The 21,348-nt window shown below is 48.6% G+C and overlaps 1 protein-coding gene across 1 annotated transcript; it reads left to right on the top strand.

Annotated features, from left to right (window-relative positions):
* The first annotated feature begins 682 nt into the window (after positions 1 to 682).
* LOC119195031 (proenkephalin-A-like) lies at positions 683 to 21,331 on the top strand. The gene is made up of 3 exons (XM_037449614.2): positions 683 to 794; positions 14,220 to 14,449; positions 19,099 to 21,331. Exons 2-3 carry the CDS (start codon positions 14,324 to 14,326, stop codon positions 19,717 to 19,719), a joined length of 747 nt encoding a protein of 248 aa, XP_037305511.1. The 5' UTR covers positions 683 to 794; positions 14,220 to 14,323; the 3' UTR covers positions 19,720 to 21,331.
* Positions 21,332 to 21,348: the final 17 nt, after the last annotated feature.

Genomic DNA, 21,348 nt, shown 5'->3' with positions numbered 1-21,348 from the left:
TCCCTGTCTTCCCTGTTTGTCCTTCCTATGTATCACCACAGAGACAGCTTCTGGGACAGTGTCCTCACCTCAGACGAGTGAACCCGACTTTGTCCATCGACTGCTCTACATTGTCCTCTCTTTCATTCAAAAGAAGAATAAAGTCTCCTATTCAGGTGTGGTGCCATCTCCTAACAAAAGCCCCTCCTCCGGCACACAGCCTCATCGACCTGTGGTCCTCTCTTGCTGCTTTTTTCCCTGGTTCTCAACTTGATTTTGGGGGGTAAACATGGGTGCCGTTCATCCATGACCTTGGCAGCCGGTTTGGTGTCGACAGGCTGCTTCTTCTTTATGGACAACTAACGGAATCCTGGTTCAATCTGTCGGGGGACGATGCGTATTTTTAGTGCCCCATTAGGCGGCTCGATGAAGACGAAAGCGATGGCGTAGGTGACGCCTTGCTACGTCAGTGCAGAGAGGGGCCACGGGTTGTGTGGGGTTTTTGTGCGTAACAGAATGGGGGAATCCACCTCTCTCGCTCTCCCTCTCTATTTCTCTCTCCCTCTCCCACCCTCCTCTATGTGAGTGGTGATGTACGGGGGGAGGGGGTGGTGGCGGTTATGGTGTTGGTGGGGGGGGGGCTGGGGGTTGAGCCAGGAGGGAAGGGGTGTGCCAGTATAAGAAGCCTCAGAGGAGGCATGCGTTCAGTTGTTGGGAGCCTTAGCCTAAGGATACGAGCCGAGCCACACAAAGTGTCCTGTGAGCCGCAGAAGGACGCCTCTGAAGGAAGGAAGACTCCTACGTCACAGATACAGGTAAGGAAGTGCTCAAGTGTGACCTCTTTTCTTCAGTCTACCTGTGTGTGTGTGTGTGTGTGTGTGTGGGGGGGGGGGTTCGTGCCGTTAAGCGAGTAAGAGCTGATGAGAGGACAGAGAAAGGAGTGCAGGGATGTAGGAGACGACTTGTTGTCTGGTGAACACACAAACCAGCGGCTGATAGATCCTGAGGGCATGTTGGTAGGGCAACCACTGTTAGGATTCTCCCTCTTAATGCCCCCCCTTTTTTCAAATGCAGTTTTCTCTTTGTGTGTTTCTGGAGTGGATCTCAGGAGGGGCCTGCTGTAAATAACCCTGCTCACCTGCAGTTAACTCTTTTTCATTACGTTGATCGAGTCCCTGCGGCTCTGGAGGTACCACACTCACATCGTCAGTAGCCACATCGCACCTGCTTCTCACTTAATTAACAGGATGGAAAGACCCGAGTGGTGTTCAGGGACCAGTCAGACACTTAATCGCACTTTGCATTTTTTCTACGGCCTATCTGACTATATATGGAAATATATTTAATATACAAAGATAAAAAAAAATCATTTGAGTTGATTTGCTAAAATACAGATATAAAATTAATTTAAAAATTGTTTTTACAAAAATTGAATGAATGCCTCTCAAAAGAAGCGTTTTGATAGATTATGGAGTATTTAATGTGACATTAAATACACAACACAAAGTCTTCAAAGTCTTTTGCCAAAAGCAATTTTATCTTACCCAGTTTTACCAGTTGAAGGCTGTTATTATGCCGCGCACATGATAATGGTGATTTTAATGATAATGGTAATGAATGTGCATAATCTTTTCCCATTATCAGTAAAGTGTCGCGCACGGGGGAGAGAATGGGTGGTTAATGTGCCATCCACAGATAACAGAGAGATGACTTCACTCGGGGGAAATGTTTCATGAGGACAACAACATGCTTTCAGGAGTCCCACGTTCTACCAGACTTACTGGAATAATCCATTGTAGTGCGTCAAGTGTTTGAAGTCGACCAATTCATGTTGAGTTTTGTGCTTATTTTTTGTAAATAAATAAAATACTACCTTTCATTGAGCGGTCTCCCAATATTTACTGTAGACAATAAATAGAATACCAAGCAATGAGCTATAATAACTACTACCATAATTACTTTGTAAATATATTTATTGTAAATCCAATATTTGTTTACCTCAAATCTTTGCCAAAAGTCATAATCACAGTTTAGTTGCCAATGTAATGTTCTGTTGGTGGTTTGCCAGTACACGACGAGCATCCGCTCTCTAATCAGCTAATAACAGCTTTTTATTATGTCTGCTGCAGAATGATTAAACTGATTACATGTTTTTTTAAACTCTGAGTCAACATTCATTTACGACTATTTGCAGTATTTCACAAATCCTCTTCCTCACCACAGAATGATGTGCTGCGCAAAACAAGTCAAAGTTAGTCACAAGTTGATGTTGCCCCCGCATTTTTCTTTTCTCCATCCTCGCTGTCCTCACCTTGATAAAAGTGGCGAGCTGGTCTGGCTCTGCTAGATTGCTTTTCCCCTCCGGCTCCGTGTCCAATGGATTAGTGCAGGTGTCAACGCAGCTTAACGGCAACCAGATCAGCGATGCCACCGTGTCAGCTCGCACTCTGCAGTCTGGGGACGGAGAGAGCATCATTAAGGCAACAAGTCCGGTTGTGATAGCAACCTTTTGTTTCCCAAGCAGCTGATTCTGCTTTGACCAGTGACATTTTCACTTTTTAAATGGCGTTATTGCTGGTTTAGCTATATGTCAGCACCATGAAACACTGCCCTGTGCGTCTGTGAATCTTAAAAAGCAAAGCAACGTTTTTGAAAGATTCACGTGAATGCTGCTCTCCGCAAACACCATCAGCCTTTTGCCTCTTAAGGAATATCCCCTGAAGCAGTTTGTGAGCCAAATCAAAAGGCTGCACTCTGCTCTAAGTGGGCCATCATCCAAGTCAAACTGCGCGGGGAGATTGTTTTGGTGCAATAAAGACGGACTTCATGTGGACTAAATTAGAGGATTGTTGGTGCCCGCCTATGAAAGACATTCTATCAGATGCTGGCGAGGATCCACCCTCAGGTGCAAATGTGTGGCCCAATTAAAAGAACCACAGCGAGTAGCTGAAAACAATAGAAATGATTTGCACAATTGATCTGATATGATAGTTGTTGGAAAGGAATAGGAGTATGAAGAGTTTTGCGTCTCCAATTGATATGTATGTGAAAGCATTGTGGGCCATATAAGAGGCAGTTTATCAGATTTCCAATCAATCTGTGCGCTCCACAGGCTGCATGAGGTGAGAATTCCTCAAGCAAAATAACCAGGAAGTGGGATTCTTTCAACAGATGCAGTAAAACACAAAGAATTCCTCAGACAGAAAGCATCTAATTGCAGCATCGTCACAACCTCGATGACCTTTGCGTTGATCCATGATGCACACAGTTCGTCAACTCCGCCGCTACGCCGATGATAAGCGAACGGATCCACTCGGGAAAATGCAGCTGTGGCGGACACGTCTAAAAGGGATTAAGCGCATTCCTTCAGATGAGTCATTCCAGGGACCCGTCCTGAACACGAGGGGGGGGGCGCGACTGTAAGCCCACCTTTCCTTGCGCTGTGTGGTCTGAACTCTCCATGGAGTAACGCACTCTTTATCTGGGGCTGTGCAGGCTGGATTTACACGGAGATGATCCTGTGACTGTATGTGTGTGTGCTGATCTTCTTCAGACGGTTTTTGAAAAACTAGCTGGTTATCAGTGTTTGGACAGGGTGGTCAAAGTGTGCTGTTGGTTTTCTGTAGTACTGCACGGCTCCTGTCAACGTTGGGGTCTGGTTTATAAAGGGGGGTTCCATTGAGGTTTCAATTATCCCCGACAAGCGGAGACCTCGCATAAGAAGTGCCGGTAGTTTGTGGACTACAGTTTGAAGCTTTGCGTTTGGAGTTTTGTTTGTTTCGTGGCCATCTTGGTTTTTTGAGCCAGAATTTACGCAAGAGGTTGAATAAAATTTGTTGGCAGCCAAAATGTTACAACTAAGACGACTTAAAACAAGAGATTGAGGGAATAAATTAGGAGAGAAGTAGAATAATTTTCCTCTGTACGCTTTGGGATGAGCAGAGTAACCCAAAACCAACCTGGAAATGATTCCATTAGGGTTGGACTTACTTGAGTAACGTCTAATTGCAGGCAATCAATGACTTATGACAGATACACTACCTCATGTCAAGAGGCCTGCCCGATGAGTCACCACATGAGGAGGACCAGCATGTTGCAGGGAACCTGGCTCTCATTTAAGCTTCCAGCCCTCTGCAGTGTCCATTCAACAAGAGGGAAAAGATGTTTTTCTAAGGATTCTTATATTTTCTCTACTTTTTGAAAGCGTAATGTACAAAATCCCTTATTTTCTTATTTGAGTGTATCCACCCAAGCAGAGTGTGATAGTTCCACTCAGACTCTGAAATGCCTCAGATATTCGACTCCACCTCAATACAACATGGAGGAATGTCCCTCTTCATCCGGATAATCAGTTTTCCTCCTATTAATATCGTCTCCTGGACTATATACTTGCATGTATATCTATATGTAGGTAAAGTGGGTCGTTCGGGCTACGGACACAGGGACTTGAGGCCAGGGTCGGGTAGTGTAAACAGTTTTATTTTGTTTGCTTCCAGGCGAAACCACTCCGGCGTCCAGCTCACTCCTCGCCCCCTCTCTCGTCATTCCTTAAATGCCGGAGAGCGCACACACACACACACACACACACACAATCACCAACAGCTGATTATTGTTTTCACCTGGCACTGTTCCCCGAGCCGCTCCCCCTCTCTCCCACCTGCAGCCGAGCTGAAACCACGCCCGCCACCACATACCCCCACCGCCCGACTTAGGCCGGGGAGCCGTTCGGCCTAGCTTACTCCCCCCCCCCTCCATCCAGAGGGCGGGAGAGGAAGTCCGCCACGACCATCTGCGTCCCCGGCCTATGGACCACCTTGAAGTTTAACGGCTGCATGGCCAGATACCACCGAGTGATCCGGGCGTTAGTATCCTTCATGCGGTGGAGCCATTGGAGCGGGGCGTGGTCCGAACAGAGGGTGAATGAGCGTCCCAGGAGGTAGTAGCGCAGGGAGCCCACCGCCCACCGGATGGCCAGGCACTCCTTCTCCACCGTGCTGTACCTGGCCTCCCTCTCCGACAGTTTCCGGCTGATGTAGACCACCGGGCGGTCGACCCCCTCGACCTCCTGGGACAAAATGGCCCCCAGCCCTCTGTCCGACGCGTCAGTCTGCAGAACAAACGGGAGAGAAAAGTTAGGTGTGTGGAGGAGCGGCTCCCCACAGAGAGTCTGTTTTACCTTCTCAAACGCCCGCTGGCACTGCTCCGACCACTGGACCGGATCTGACGCACCTTTCCGGGTCAGGTCGGTCAAGGGGCTGGTGAGGTCCGCGAAACCGGCGATGAACCGTCTGTAGTAACCTGCCAGCCCCAAAAACCGCCTCACCTCCTTTTTCGTCTTGGGGCGCGGGCAGGCTGCAATTGCCGCTGTCTTGTCTACCTGGGGACGCACCTACCCCCCCCCCAAGTGGTACCCCAAATACCGTACCTCCCTCCGTCCAACTGCACACTTCCCCGGGTTGGCGGTGAGCCCGGCCCGCCTCAGCGACCCCAGCACCGCGTCCACCTGCCGCACATGCTCCGCCCAGGTGGAGCTGTGGATAATAACATCATCCAGGTATGCGGCTGCATATGCGGCGTGCGGGCGCAGCACCTTGTCCATGAGGCGCTGGAACGTGGCCGGGGCACCGAACAAGCCAAAGGGAAGCATGGTAAATTGGTACAAACCATACGGAGTGGAGAAAGCTGTTTTCTCTTTGGACTCTGACGACAGGGGAATCTGCCAGTAGCCCTTAGTTAAATCCAGGGTCGTAAAAAAACGTGCAGTGCCCAGCCGGTCCAGGAGTTCGTCGACCCGGGGCATTGGGTAGGCGTCGAATCGTGACACGTCGTTCACCTTGCGGTAGTCCACACAGAACCGCACAGTCCCATCCTTCTTGGCCACCAGAACGATGGGGCTGCACCACGCACTGTTGGACTCTTCTATTACTCCCATCTCCAACATAGCTGCTAATTCCTCCCGGACCACTTTTCGTTTGTGTTCGGGTAGTCTATAGGGTCGTGACCTTACCGTCACCCCCGGGGGAGTCTCGATTCGGTGCGTTATCAGGTTGGTCCGGCCTGGCCGGGGGGAGAACACATCAGCAAACCGCTTCTGCAACTGGGCAATGTCTGCTCTCTGGTCCTCAGAGAGACAACCCTCACACGGGAGCGGGGTGGGATTAGCCGCTTTTGGCACCTCCGGCCCCAGGTCCTCTCTTTCCGATACTGTGGAAATCAGAGAAACAGACTCCACCTCCCTCCAGGGTTTCAGGAGGTTGAGGTGGTATATTTGTGTAGCCCCGCCCCTGTCAGACCGCACCACCTCATAATCAACATCCCCCACCCGGCGTGTGACCTCGAAGGGCCCTTGCCACTTAGCCAGGAGTTTTGAGTTGGAAGAAGGAAGTAATAAAAGTACCTTTTCTCCCGGTGTGAATTCTCGCAGCCTGACCCCTCTGTTGTACAGCCGTTGTTGTTGTTCCTGGGCCTGGAGCAAATTCTCTCGTGACATCCTACCCAGTGTGTGGAGCTTTGCTCGCAGGTCCAGGACGTACTGGATCTCGTTTTTTCCGGGGCTCAGACCTTCCTCCCAGCTTTCTTTAATAAGGTCCAGCACCCCTCTAGGTGACCTGCCAAACAGAAGTTCAAAGGGAGAAAATCCCGTGGAGGCCTGGGGGACCTCCCGGACTGCAAACAACAGAGGGTCAAGCCATTTGTCCCAATTACGTTCATCGTCGCTAATAAATTTACGAATCATGGACTTCAGCGTCCTATTCATCCGCTCCACCAACCCGTCAGTCTGGGGATGGTAAACGCTGGTGCGGATGGACTTAATGCCCAGTAACCCGTAAAGTTCTCCCAGTGTGCGCGACATGAACGAGGTGCCCTGGTCTGTTAGAATCTCTTTTGGGATTCCAACCCGGGAGATGACCTGAAACAGAGCCTGCGCGACGCTCTTTGCAGAGATATTGCGCAACGGCACTGCCTCCGGATACCGGGTTGCGTAATCCATGAGGACTAACACAATGCGGTATCCGCGTGCGCTCCGGTGAAATGGCCCGATTAGATCCATGCCGATGCGCTCGAACGGGACCTCCACCAGCGGTAGAGGCCGCAGCGGGGCACGCGGGATGGCTGGTGCATTGACTAACTGACACTCCGGGCAGGACGCACACCAGCGGCGCGCGTCCGCCCGGATGCCTGGCCAATAAAATCGGGCCATTATCCGGTCTAGTGTTTTCCCGTATCCCATGTGACCCGCCATCGGATTATAGTGAGCCGCCTGGAAAATCATTTCCCGGCGGCTTTTCGGTACCAGTAACTGTGTTTTCCTGCCCCGTTCGAGTGTCACGACTCACTCTATACAGTCTGTCCCTAATCAATGAGAAGTGCGGGTATGACTGTGCTGCGTCAGGGCGCACGAAATGACCATCAATTCTTATCACCTGGTCGTAGGCTGAGCGTAGAGTATCGTCACGAGAATGCTCGAGTGGAAAATCTTCCATGGAGCGGAACTCGGGAACCGCCGGCGTCTCCAGCGGAGGCACCGCCGGTTCCCCCTCTCCCCCGGCGGCGTCGGACGACCTCGCGTCACCGCTGAGCACCGCACACATACCGCATGTCCCTGTCGGTCGTGAACGCACCCCCGCCGCCTGCCCCATTAGCGTGTTAAATCCCTCCCAATCCGTTCCCAAGATTACGGGGTGCGTCAGGTGGGAGCTAACCGCGACCTTTATTCTATATTTTTTCCCCCTGAACCTAAGTTCAACGGCCACAATAGGATACTCGTGAATGTCCCCGTGCACACACCTAATTTTCACCCGCGACGCTTCTACCAATGCCCCGGGCCGAACCAGGCTCTGATGTATCATGGATTGCGAGCAGCCCGAATCCACCATCGCCTGGCGTGTACCCCCCTGGATTCTTACCGGAACGCGGTACGTCGCTCCCGGGCCGGGGGAGGTTGATGGAGCGCCGGCAACCCGGATCACCTGTCCCACCTCCATCAGCGGGCACTCCCTCCGCAGGTGGCCGGGCCGCCCGCACTTCCAGCACTCCTGCCCTGGCGTTTGAGAACCTCCGTGTGGGTCAGGAAGGGTGCCGGGGCTTGCTGTATTCGGGGGGTCCCGGTGTATGGCCCCCGGCTCCCGCCGCGGGGCTGGTCGGGGTCGCCCTGTGGTCGGCTGCAGGCTCCATCCCCGTGGTGCGGCTGCTTCCCGGGTCGAGGGTGGCGCGCCCTCCCGGTCGTCGCGCCCGCTGGGGTGCACCGCCAGGTGGTCCTCGGCCAGGGTGGTGGCTGCCTCCAGCGTCGGTGGGCGGTGGTACCGGACCCACGCCGCTGTTCGGGCCGGGAGCCCCTCCATAAACTGCTCCAGTACCACCTTTCCGATCACCTCCGACGCTGTTCCCACCCCGTTCGGTAGGAGCCACCTGGCGGCCGCGTCCCGGAGCCGCTGCCCGTAGGCGAACGGCCGGTCCTCCGGTCCCAGCCTGGCCTCCCGGAATCGCCGCCGGTGGTCCTCAGGCAGCAGCCCCAGCCGGTCCACCACCGCCTTCCTCACCGCCGGGTATTCCCGCCGGGCCGCCGGAGGTAGCCCCATGGCGGCCGTTTGTTCCTCCCCGGTCAGTAGCGGGAGCAGCCTAACGGTCCATTCCCCCGCCGGCCATCCGCATGCCTCCGCCGTCGCCTCAAAGGCCTCCAAGAACGACTGGACGTCGTCCTCCCCCGTCATGCGGTGGAGGGTCGGGCTCGCTAGTGCTGTCGGCCCCGGTGGTGGTGGCGCGAGTCCCGACCGCGCCGCCAATTGCTCCAATGCCTGGGCCTGTCTCCCCACCTGGGCCTGGAGCATCCCCGTGAACTGACGGTTCGCCTCTGCTTGCTCGCGTTGGATCCCCGCCAGCTCCCCAATCATCTGCGCCAGTGCGAGCGCCGGTTGGGTCGGCATCCCCTGCTGCCCTTCGTCCGTCATCCGCCGAGTTGGGCGCCACTGTAGGTAAAATGGGTCGTTCGGGCTACGGACACAGGGACTTGAGGCCAGGGTCGGGTAGTGTAAACAGTTTTATTTTGTTTGCTTCCAGGCGAAACCACTCCGGCGTCCAGCTCACTCCTCGCCCCCTCTCTCGTCATTCCTTAAATGCCGGAGAGCGCACACACACACACACACACAATCACCAACAGCTGATTATTGTTTTCACCTGGCACTGTTCCCCGAGCCGCTCCCCCTCTCTCCCACCTGCAGCCGAGCTGAAACCACGCCCGCCACCACACTATATAAAGTGCATATACATACACTTGCTTTAATCTCAGGATGTACAGTCAATTTTCCAAAATCCTCATCTTGTTTTCTCCCACCAAAAAGCATTGGGTTTGATGTGCTGAGACTGTCTCTACCTTAGTACAATGTAGATGTTTTCTTTTTTAGGAGCTGTCGCAGTATTATAATAATGTATTAGAACTGAGGGAGAATGAGAGAGACCAGTATTTAAAAGCCGGACGAGGATTACATTTTCCTTTTGAGTAAACTACCCCTTGAAGAGAACAGACTGTATTGATTTCCCACAGGCGAGAAATGTATCAGAACCGGGATGGAGAAAACTATGAATTTTGAATCGGTATGATGAGGCTTATCTTTGTCTTTCCACCTGCTCTCTTCTATAGACCCGTTATCCAAAATCAACGCGCTTTCAACAAGCCATTTGTGAGGCAATAAAACACTCATGAATCTCCTCAGGTTATAAAGAATAAAACGGGTACCATTAATGGACCTGCAAGAAGTAATAGGTAGAACAGGAATTTTAATTGTTTTTGTGAAAAAATGACCACATCTTTCAGCCCTCCATCTTTGGCTTCAGCTGGTCCTCAATGAAATGGTTTAAAAAAGGAAAAGAATCCCACAATCCACAGATGTGTTAATGGAGATTATTGGCAGAAGGGAAGCAGAGATTAGCAGACTGTGTTGAGATGTCCTGCTCCATGCAGGTGACTAATGGATGAGATGGGTTGAGTCAGAGCTTTATTGCCAGGTGTTTCTTCTCTCCACTCTCTTTTATTGGTGCCCTCTCCACCCTTCGTTACAGCCACTAATGTTGATTTATTCCAGCGGCTGATTTATTAATATACTTCTTCTTTGCACATTTGTACATGATGACCAGTCTGTTTGCCTCTCGGTCGCATCTCTTCCCACTGTTGACCCCAATGGGAAGGATCAAAAGAGTAACCATGAACGTACGGATATTACCACCTCTTTGAGCTGAAATGGTTGTTGTATCCATGGCTGTAAAACTACCTTTTGGAATGTATATAGGATTTTAAAACCAAAAACTGCTCCAAGTAAAGAAATGTACAATCAAGTAGTGAAAGATGTCCTCTATAATCCCTCATGTAAGCAGCTAGAGAACCAGTGTGTTATAATAATAATAGAGTATATTCTTTAGCGGGTTAACTCTTGAATAAAAGTAATTGTGTGTTTTTCATGACCTCGTCAGGAGCCGGTATTCATGCAAACCAAGCCAGCCATTATGTTTCTAAAGTAGCCCAGAAAATACTAAACGAAACACTGGCTCCTGATCGAAAAAAAATTGAATTTTGCAACGTGCCAGGCTAGATGCTGCCGAATCCTACAGACTGCACCTTTAAGAACAAACGTGTTCATTAAAAGGGTTCTTGCATGAGGCCTGATCTAGTCAAGAAAAAAGTGCGTGGAACCAATCCAACCACTCGACATTTCTCCAGATATCCCTTTGAACTCAGACAAAAACTGTTTTCAGACAAACAAAATGCATGAGACGGGTGCTCCTTTAATGAAGGCTCTGATTGCTTCCTGCATGGCGGAAAGAGGAGCGCATTTTCTCTGGTAAACATGTTCAGGGTCTTAGTTAACTCTAATGGAAGCATATAAGAGTGTATTTGTTTTGGAAAAAAACGGGTAAAAGCATTCATTTGTGCAAGATGGAAATACTAATCTAAAAGTAGGGGAACATCAAGCCTTTTGTTATGGTCCATTTTCTTTTTGCTTTCATGGCAGCCTCCTTTTTAATGGCCAAGGTTGTTAGTATTTGAGAATAATGAGGATATATTTTTAAATGCAGCTCTCCTGGATGGCTTGTTCTGTCCTGATGCTACCTGGGACAAAGCTGGTGTTCAGGGGCCTCCATTTCCCATTAGGCCGATTTAGTGCGTCACAAATAAGCCCCTGTGCTCGCACCCGGTCAGCTGCTCCGACTGTCGGTTAGATCATACATAGATACATACAGGCATAGGACCAAGAGGGGTTTCACTGCTGGGATAGAGCAGAGAGTGTGGATCAAAGTGTCTCAGATGTGAAGATGCAATCTGAAGCTATTAAGATTTCGGTCAATCTGTTGGTCTCCTGCGGTCTGCAGCTGCTGGGCACAATAATCCACACATGTCAAGTCATCTGTAGGTTACTAAGAACTACACTGTGTGTGACTCCCTCCTTTCAATCTTCAGTGAGTAAACATCCGTCAATTACAGGTTAACTCCAATAATTTAGTGTTGCCCCTGTAATACATTTGGCATGTCCTGATTCTTAGTCCTCAGCGTGCGTTGGGCTTCAAAACCACTAAATACTGACATAATGCTTTGCAAATCTTTATTTTCCAAACATCAGTCGAACAATTGTCGAACCCCAGCTGTGACAGCGCTGGTGTTATTTGGGCAATCCTTCAGAACAACACGATATCTTCTGCAATAGTCTTCACAAGCAGCCATTTTGAAAAGGTAAACTCTGGGTAATTGCATGATAACATTAAATGCAGCCGTGTAGAATCTATGTGGGCCATTGTGCATCTACGCTCATGGCTATGGCACAACAAATAGAACAGGACCATACTTGTGTTTGGCCATAGTGCTCATCTGAATTCATGCATGTGTAAAACAAGTGAAGCATCCCTTTTCCGGCAGTATTTCAGAATTAACAAAGGTACACAGATGTACATTTTACATGTGGAAATGATTGCGGCTTCTTCTCCTGATTTGAACAAAAACACGTATTAACAGTCACATTGTAAAATTCATTTTACCTTCTGCCTCATTCAGCTTCTAACCTGTTCATCAGCTCAACGTTGAGGAGAAGACAGCAGCTCACGTCATCTGGTACTTTGGTTGAAGTTCACTGGTACTTCTGCTCCACACAAAGCGGAGATTCTTTGCCGGGGAGAACAGGTTTAAGTGTGACGTGCCGTGAGAGGACAACAGGTGTGCAGCCAAATTTGATTATGCAGTAAATAAACAGAGTGCAATCGGCTTGAAACCATTGTGTGTCAACAACTTGAAACCATGGCGAGGCCACAGTATCCTTCTCAGCACTGATGGCTCCATCCAAAAGAGACACCAGAAGGGCACCTCCTTAGCTGAGAGACCTGCCCACTCCTCAAACCCAGATGTTGGTCTCTTCGAAATGAATGCAACTTCACAATATAAATTCAGTAAAGAATCTATGTAAAATGGGATGGATTGCCGTGACACATGGCTTTAAAAATGTTTTGTCTAACACATGTGTCTTCTTCAAATCATCACCAGGAAAATAGTGCAGAAACTATTCCTCTTTTGTGACATGGAAATAAAAGCTACTGATGATGTGTTGCCTTACCTCAGAGGAGCCCATGCTGTCCCCAAATAGTTTAGCTAAAAGCCTGAATCCCAACACTCTAGTGTGTGAGCCTCTGAATGCGTGATGGGAAACTAATGGACCTCTTTTGTCTGCTTGTAAAGCTTTGGACGGACATCGCAGGACGTTTTATTAATAGTAGTGATGACAAAAAAGCTGAAATGAATAGAATATCATTAATGTGTGAGAGCCTCATCTCGGTAAGTTGGTCACCGACGCTGCGCTGGTCTTCTCATTTGTTCCACCCACTTAGTAGGTCCCACACTAGGGAGAAGACAACAACACCAAGTGGGATTAGTCAGCAGGCAACACAACATCTCAGCCAGGCCTGATGAACAAGTCCCTGTTTCTAGATGAGCTCGGGTCACACACCTCCTGTTCCATATGCTATTGACTATCAGGGCACCTGTCAAAACAACACCTACGCTGTGCTCGCTTCAAAGTGAGGTCTCTACCGTGAGCTTTCACTCGTTGGGACAGCTTACTTCCTGTGTGGCTCAACCGGACGTGGTTCTGTTCATCTCCTGGTGTGGGTGAGATTGCTTGGATTGACATGGCGTCACACACGAAGGAGCCCTGAATAAAGCTGCTTACTAGAACCAGATAGGGTTCTTTGGCTTGTCCTCATGAGAGAACCTCTTTGGGTTCCTCGTAGAACCTGGATTACTTTCAGAGGTTTTTTGCCCTGAACCTAAAATAAAGGGTTGTACCTGAAACCATTCCTTCTACACGTAGGATCCTGAACTTTTCAACCTCTTGAGGGTGCTAACAACCCACACTATACTTGTGAGGGCTTCACTTGCAACCCACCCATGGGGTACTACATCTCCCATCCACAACCCCAAAGGCCCGGAGGACGCGGTGCAGCCCTCATCCGTCCTGGTTCACAAGCACCGTCCTCAGTTCAAATGAAAAGGCTTCTTAAACTTAACCTCAGGTCTACAAAGAACCTTTCAACACAGTGAATGTTTCCACGTAGATCCTGAATGTAAAAAACAATGCTTCTGAATATATATTTACTCACTGATTTTATCGTGCTATTTGAAATGCAGCACCGTTTGCTTGCAGCAGAGAAATACGTATTTCACTCCCTGTTCAGTGGAACAGTGCAAATGGACCAGCGAAGAAGGAGGTTAGATAAGATGAAATAAACAGGGATTTGCTCTTGGCCTTAACTGTCCCTCAATAGGTGTTGAAATGACACAACACAAAGAGCACATGTATGTTAATTTATCTTCACCAGGTCTGTGGTCACGCGTGTTCCCGGTGAGGCAGCAGGCTGTTATGTTCTGAGCTGCTGTGGATTCTGGTTATCTCTGTGTTCCGAGGCGACTCAGTGGAGAGTGACGGGATAGATGGGGGTCAGGGAGAGAAGGTCAACCTGTTTCCCAGCATTGCGTCTTATTGTTGCAGGACCGGCGGCGTCGTCGATGTCTTGGAGCACAGACCTGCTGTCTGGGTTCAACGCTGCAGCCTGCAGGGGCTTGGTCCCCGCTCACTGGACACTACACACTGTCTCCTTCGCATTGTCCATGTCTCCTCCAGCGCTTTGACTCACTGCCCAAATCCAGCCTACCATTCCTAGAAACTGGAACTGATGCCCTTGTCACTCCCTCTGTTGTCTCCCTGCAGGCTGGACCCCCGTCCCAAAAGGCCTCATTTTCCAGACTCTCCAGCTGGTGACCTTTGGTTCTATAGAGCGTCCCCTCGTACCTGCACCTCTTGCTGACTGAGCGATGAAGATTCCTCTGTGGTACCTGCTGGTGCTGCTGGCGAGTCTCTTCCCCCCCGGACGCAGCGACTGCCAGGGGGAATGTGGGGCCTGCGGTGCGCTCCTGCAGCAGCAAGCCTTTAACACCATGGTGAGTGTGTGTGTGTGTTACTGTACTCCAGCATGACTCATTGTTGGGAACAAGCTTTCAGTCTATGAGCCAGTGGTGGGGGGCAGTGTCACCCTGACGGAAGGGGGGTTCGTTATTTAAACACAACAAGAGCTTTGGCTCCATGCATCATGTTGTTATCATGTGTAGGTGATCTCCGTGTCACCGAGAGGCTGAGTAGGGGAGATAACTCCAGGGTGGCTTCTACATCATCTTTGAGGAGAAAATCAGGAAGAATTCCATTAAGGAAGGTTTAAGAGTCCTTCCGCCAGACTTTATGTACATTGCGGCTGGATGTCATGTGTAAAGTAATTAAATTACTTGTATAAAATGTGTTTCATTCATATAACAGTCTAACATCTAATCAACAACTAATATATAAACACACAAACTACAATTCTAACACTATTCGTAATGGCACAAATTATAATTTCTACTGCTAAGGGTGCTAATGTCAATGCATACACGTGTATCTTTTTCTTTAGTGTGATGTCACAAGGTGCAATGCACTGTAATGCACACATGCGTTTCCTCCACATGACCCACTACGCCGATGCTCAGGGAATCCTATTTAAAAGCTAGAAGGGAAAGGAAAAATAAATGACCATTCCAACGGTGGTGTGGTGGAGGAGGGGGTTGTTTCTGCAGCCCGACATGGAGGTACCACCCTCTGCTCTGACAGAAAGCCACCAGCTCCAACCAAAGCCTGCGTGCAGCACACCATCTCATCTCCAAACGAGACGCAGCGGGTAAAAATAGTCCGTGGGCGTCCATGAATAGCTGTGGGACGGCTAATTTAGCTGATAATGATGCAGAGAGAGACAGCTGAGGCCTTTTGGGGAGTTGTAATAGAACTCTGTAATTGACTGCTGCTCAGTAGCAGGGCCCAGCCGTACGCTGGTGACTGACACATTTTATCAGCTCCTCATTGTGTTTGCCGCTTTCCTGTTGAGCCCCAGATGGAATCCACTGAGTAATTCCATTGTTTCCCTCTCCAGACTGCCAGCGTGTGTGTGAGGCTGCTGGGGTGTGTGTGTGTGTGTGTGTGTGTGTGTGTGTGTGTGTTAAAATGTCAGGATTCATTGATTTATTAATGCACACACACCTGTACACGTCCACACATGGACTCACACACACACACACACACACGGAACATTTCATAGCATCATCCACTCATTGCAAAATGTTAATCTTAAAACTTAATTAACAACTTTTGCTGACTACAGCTATAACTTAAATAATCCTGAGCAGCATATATAAATAGAGAATTAATCATATATATCTATATATAGATATATATGATTAATTTGCTTTTAATATTATATATAGGTGACTATTTTGCAATTCCTCTGGAGCACTGCTTCTCAAACTTTTATTAACAACCAACTTTGTAAGAAAAAAAATGTTTTTACACCACCCGACAAAATTGTACATGTTGAATTTGTATTAAAATAACATTTAGTGACTCCAGCTATGCATTTTAAAATACTTGAATTATAAAAAGATGCATTCAGGTTCAAGAAAACCCATAACAAAGCACCTATTTAGCTGACGCTTTTATCCAAAGCGACTTACATTGTATTATAACCCGTGCATTACAATTTTGCCTGGGGAGCCATTAGGGGTTAGGTGTCTTGCTCAGGGACACTTCAACATGGCACATGGGGCAGCCAGGATTTGAACCACCAACCTTGCGGCCCCCAGCGCATCACACTACTCCATGACCACCATCACCCTTTGAACCAGTAGTGACACAAGAGGGTTAGTTTGCTGCCACCTTACCAGACACACGTTTTATTTATTTTTATCATTAAAGCCAGATATTGGTTCATTTTATGAATCGGATGGGATTCGAGTACAGATCAAGTGTGCAACAATGGGGCCGGGGGATGTTGATCACTGAGATGGGTAATGTAATTCTGCACTTAAAGGACATTCCACCTGGTTTAGCGCACCGTACTACTTCCTTTCCCAGAACCATCACATATTCATGTGTACAGACTCCTGGACGGCACCAAGAGGTGACTGGACCTACACAGATGTCGTAGTCTTCCAAAGTGGCCTTTTACACCACGTTCCTCCTTCACCCATTCATGTTCATTGACATTTGGTGGTTAATTGTATTGGGGGGCGACCGTGCACATGGGGGGGGGACCCCCTCTCTGGCCACTGGCTACAGCCTCGTGAAGTGAGGAGAATCCCCAAAACCACCCGCCATGATTCATTTGTGTTCAATGACTTGATTTGCTGGTCCTGAGGAGTCTCGTCCTGAACTATTCCCTCCTGAAAATCATTCAATACAGTCTCACCAAGACTGTTGCCCTCACAAGTATATAAATACATGACTGCGTGCACACACACACACACAGTCATGAATTCCTTTAGATTGCTCCATTGATCCGACGTGGAGAATCCCCTAGTGTGCGCATTTCATTCACGATGGATAATTAATTTCCGCTGATAAATTCACAGCGGAACTCCCTCATCTCCCAGAGCTTTGATGTGAGCAGGTTTCCCGATAACAATGCAATTTATCTCATTTATGCAAAACCTGATGAGTAAATGGAATTTGCTTCTTACCTCAAACTGAAACTGAACTTGGAGGGCACAGGAGTTCGATCAGATAGAGTAAGAGGAGATGTGTGTGCATAACCTGTAACCTCTGTATGACCAAAGAGCAATGCATTGTGGTCTTCTACCTTGGAGGGCAGAATGACCAAACAATGAAAAAAATAATGCAATTAAATCCCAGATCACTGAGCCAACAAACTTCAAATGTTCTTCATGGGTCCTTACCTGTACACTAGTAAAGGATTGGGAGTTTTCAGGCATGAAGCCCAACTGACAGGCGTGACGATAATGGGACAGGAAGGTCATTAAAACTGCAGCGATTCAGCAATACGGTTCTGGCACGGTCCATATTATATAAAAAATACCATAAATGTCATTTTAAGAGCAGTAATATTTCATTAGCAGAAGTTGAAGAGCCAAGCTGAAAAACACCAGTAATTTGCCTGCTATCCTTCAAACTAATTTGTCTTTTTTTCCAATCATGTGCCGTCAGTCATTTTTGCGGAACTGGACGTGACTTCTACAAAATGACAGACATCAATAACTCACATGACACATAAGCCATTTCGGTAGGAGGCTGCTCTTTGGGCCTGCGGCAAAAGAGTAACACTGATACTTGGAAATATACCAAAGTTCACTTCACAGGAAACAACTCTGTCACTAATCCTCCGCCTTCTTAGTTGTTTTCATCCTGTCCTCTTGTTCAATTAACTCCCCTGTCATCCACACCCGATCATCTGTCATTCCCTTCACCTGGTCCTCAGGTCCTTCTCACCTGCAGCCCATTCCATAGGATTCTTGCGTGCCCCCTTGTTTGCTTTTTGGACTGACCTTCCTGTTGGTCACTCCCCTTGATTTTCTGTTTCTGGGTTCAAGTGTCTGTAGCCCTGACGCACTGGATGCTACAAATGATACGCTGACCTTGCACCTTGTGAAAGATGTCATGTGTACAGAATAAACAACAACAAAAGATGTACATTTACTGAAGAAATTATTCAAATATTAGGCCAGTTGCAAAGAGAGACTACTGCAGGAATAACACCCATCAGATGCGTTCAGATAGAACCACCATCAGATAGAAGCACCATCGAATAGAAGCACCATCAGGTAGAACCACCGTCAGATGTAACCACCATCAGGTAGAACCACCGTCAGGTAGAACCACCATCAGGTAGAACCACCATCAGGTAGAACCACCGTCAGATGTAACCACCATCAGGTAGAACCACCGTCAGATAGAACCACCATCAGGTAGAACCACCGTCAGGTAGAACCACCATCAGGTAGAACCACCGTCAGGTAGAACCACCATCAGGTAGAATCACCGTCAGATAGAAGCACCATCAGATAGAAGCACCATCAGGTAGAACCACCATCATGTAGAACCACCGTCAGATAGAAGCACCATCAGATAGAAGCACCATCAGGTAGAACCACCATCAGATAGAACCACCATCAGGTAGAACCACCATCAGGTAGAAACACCATCATGTAGAACCACCGTCAGATAGAACCACCATTATGTAGAACCACGGTCAGATAGAAGCACCATCATGTAGAACCACCGTCAGATGTAACCACCATCATGTAGAACCACCATCAGATGTAACCACCATCAGGTAGAACCACCGTCAGGTAGAAGCACCATCAGATATAACCACCATCCGGTAGAACCACCATCAGATGTAACCACCATCAGGTAGAACCACCGTCAGGTAGAAGCACCATCAGATAGAACCACCATCAGGTAGAACCACCATCAGATGTAACCACCATCATGTAGAACCACCGTCAGATAGAACCACCGTCAGGTAGAACCACCATCAGGTAGAACCACCATCAGATGTAACAATCACTGTGTGTGTACTGAGGTTATCCTTCTCAGAATGAATCAAATGAAACACTATGAGCCCCAGCAGCCAAAATAAAGAGCAGGAACATTTAGGTCTTCATTTGCTTCTCACAATCTTCACCAATGACACGACTAGAAACAGCCTCCACATTCTGAATTCTTGATGCTTTTCTTTAAGTGAACGGCCCTCTCTCGTCTTCCTCTGCAGATGTGTTTCCTGGAGTGTGAGGGTAGCGTCTCCTCCTCGTTCACCTGGGAGGTGTGTCAACGTGCCATGAAGCTGTCCCGAGACCCCCCCCTCTCTGGAGGGGGCGCCCTGTTCCAGAGGACAGGAGAGGGGCTGGAGCTGACCTATCTGGACATGACCCCTGACAGCGAGCTGCTGCAGTCTGCCGCCGCAGAGCAGGACGAGGAGCCCTTTGAGCAGCGCAGCGTTCCGTATGACTCATCGCTGCTGGAATCCTCCGAGGAAGGGGAGGGCCTGCTCGGCTCGGATCTCCGTCTGTCAGGCGGCGAGAGGAAGCCGAGGGAGCTGAGGAACGTGGAAGGGTCGAGAGAGGACAAGGCCTTGGAGGCCGTCGCCTTGTCCAAGCGCTTTGGCGGCTTTCAGAGGGGGCGCCACGGATACAGGAAGCTGATCGGCCCGCCCATGAGGCCCCTACAGAAGCGCTACGGCGGGTTCATCGGCGTCCGGAAATCGGCCCGCAAGTGGAACAGTCAGAAACGGGTGAACCAGCTGCTAAGGCAGTACCTGGGCATGAGGAGCAGCCGCAGCGGCAGGGTCAACTACGCCCCTGTGACTCGGGTGTGGAGGCAAAACCAGTTGTAATGTTTTGTTCCCGTTTTCCCCAGTTACCTCAATCCATTACGTTTCCATCAGCCCACTCACACTTTGATGAGCAACCTAGTAACCAGGAATGTTTTTCAGCGTGATACACATTTTCATGCCATCCTGTGAAATAAAAGAATAAGAGAAGTAAAATCGAATATATATTTTTGTGTGTCGGCGCGTTGAGGAAAGGGCCAAACCAGGGTTCACTTCCCCAGAGGTGACCCCTGAGGGCGGGACATTGAAAGATTAAAACTGAAAAGAAAATATCCTCTTTCTATTGCGTTCTAGTTCTGCACCATTCAAATGATGAGTGTCCCCCCCAAGAAGCAGCAGGCTCTCAGGGGCCCCTCCCGGTGGAGCAACACTGCCCTCTAGTGTCAACTAACAGGTTTCATCTGGATACTCAACGTCCTCAACGTCTCCTCTAACTCTTTGGATTTCTTTGCTATTGAACTGAAATGAAAACCAACATAAGAGGTCAGACACACTTGATTTATTTAAGAAAAGTATTATCCCTCAATCTGACCGTGTTACTGGTGTCCGTTTACCAGCCAACGATCAACTCTCCAAACATGATTTCGGGGGAAAGGGGGTGAACTTTAAAGCTTCACCCCTTTTTCAAGCCTCCAATTGTACCTTTTTTTCGTTGGACCCTTCCATTCACAAAGTAAATAGCTGAAACACTCTTCCTCCTACTTCTTAAAAAAAGTAACCAAATTAGTCAAGTTAATTGAACTATATAGACAACTAGGGCGTAGTGGACGAATTGACTCTTTGCTAAGTCCCGCCCTCAAACGCAGACTGTCCAATCATTGCCTATTGTGGTTTCAAACGTTTGTGTGGTAGAGACAGCTGTTCCTGTGTGTTAGAAGCAACACTGAATCTACAGGAATGTGTTGTTCTGTCGGGCTCTCCGGGTGATGTGGAGGTATCTTCATCTTTGGGGAATCGGGTTGACATCCTGGGTGTCTCCCTCTAACACGTGATGGTCACCTTTCTTTTAGCTTCGCTCTGAAGTCCTCCGTTTTTAGTTTGTGAAGGTCCATGGTGACCCACATGACGGGGGCGGGGCTTAGCAAAGACAGTTATGGTTCAGGTCATTCACCTCGATTTAACCCATAATATGTGATAATAACGTTTTACTGCAGCCTGTCAAAGATTCCACATATGAGGATTATAAAAACGTTCTCCTTCGATTTAGAAATGAAGTATCAAGTGTGAAGTCATGAGCAGTCATGTGGCTGTAGTCCAATTGCACAGAAGAGCATGGCGCTGGACGTGTACCGGTCAAGGCGACCCCCCGACCTTCTGCTTAGGAACAACCTTTTAATCGGTGTTGCTCATCAACACATTTTCCTTCACTTGCAGGTCGTAATCCTTCTCTTCCATCTTAATAGTGTTATTAGTGGTTCATTTATGATGTATAATAATGTTGGGTTTGAGTGCGTGGGTGATTGTAGTGTGACTGTGCACGTGCATGTGTGCGTTTCTTTGGAATTTGTGAATACAGTGTAAATTTCAGACTCCATTTCTAACATGACACCATTGTTCTGAGTCTTCATACAAAATGTGTATAGAAAAGAAACGACAATAAAACAGTTTGCTATTTCTTTTGTGGACTGTCGT

The sequence above is a fragment of the Pungitius pungitius genome, chromosome 20 (genome assembly GCF_949316345.1).
Source record: "Pungitius pungitius chromosome 20, fPunPun2.1, whole genome shotgun sequence".
NCBI lineage: Eukaryota > Metazoa > Chordata > Actinopteri > Perciformes > Gasterosteidae > Pungitius > Pungitius pungitius.
This window is presented reverse-complemented; position numbering and strand designations above follow the sequence as displayed.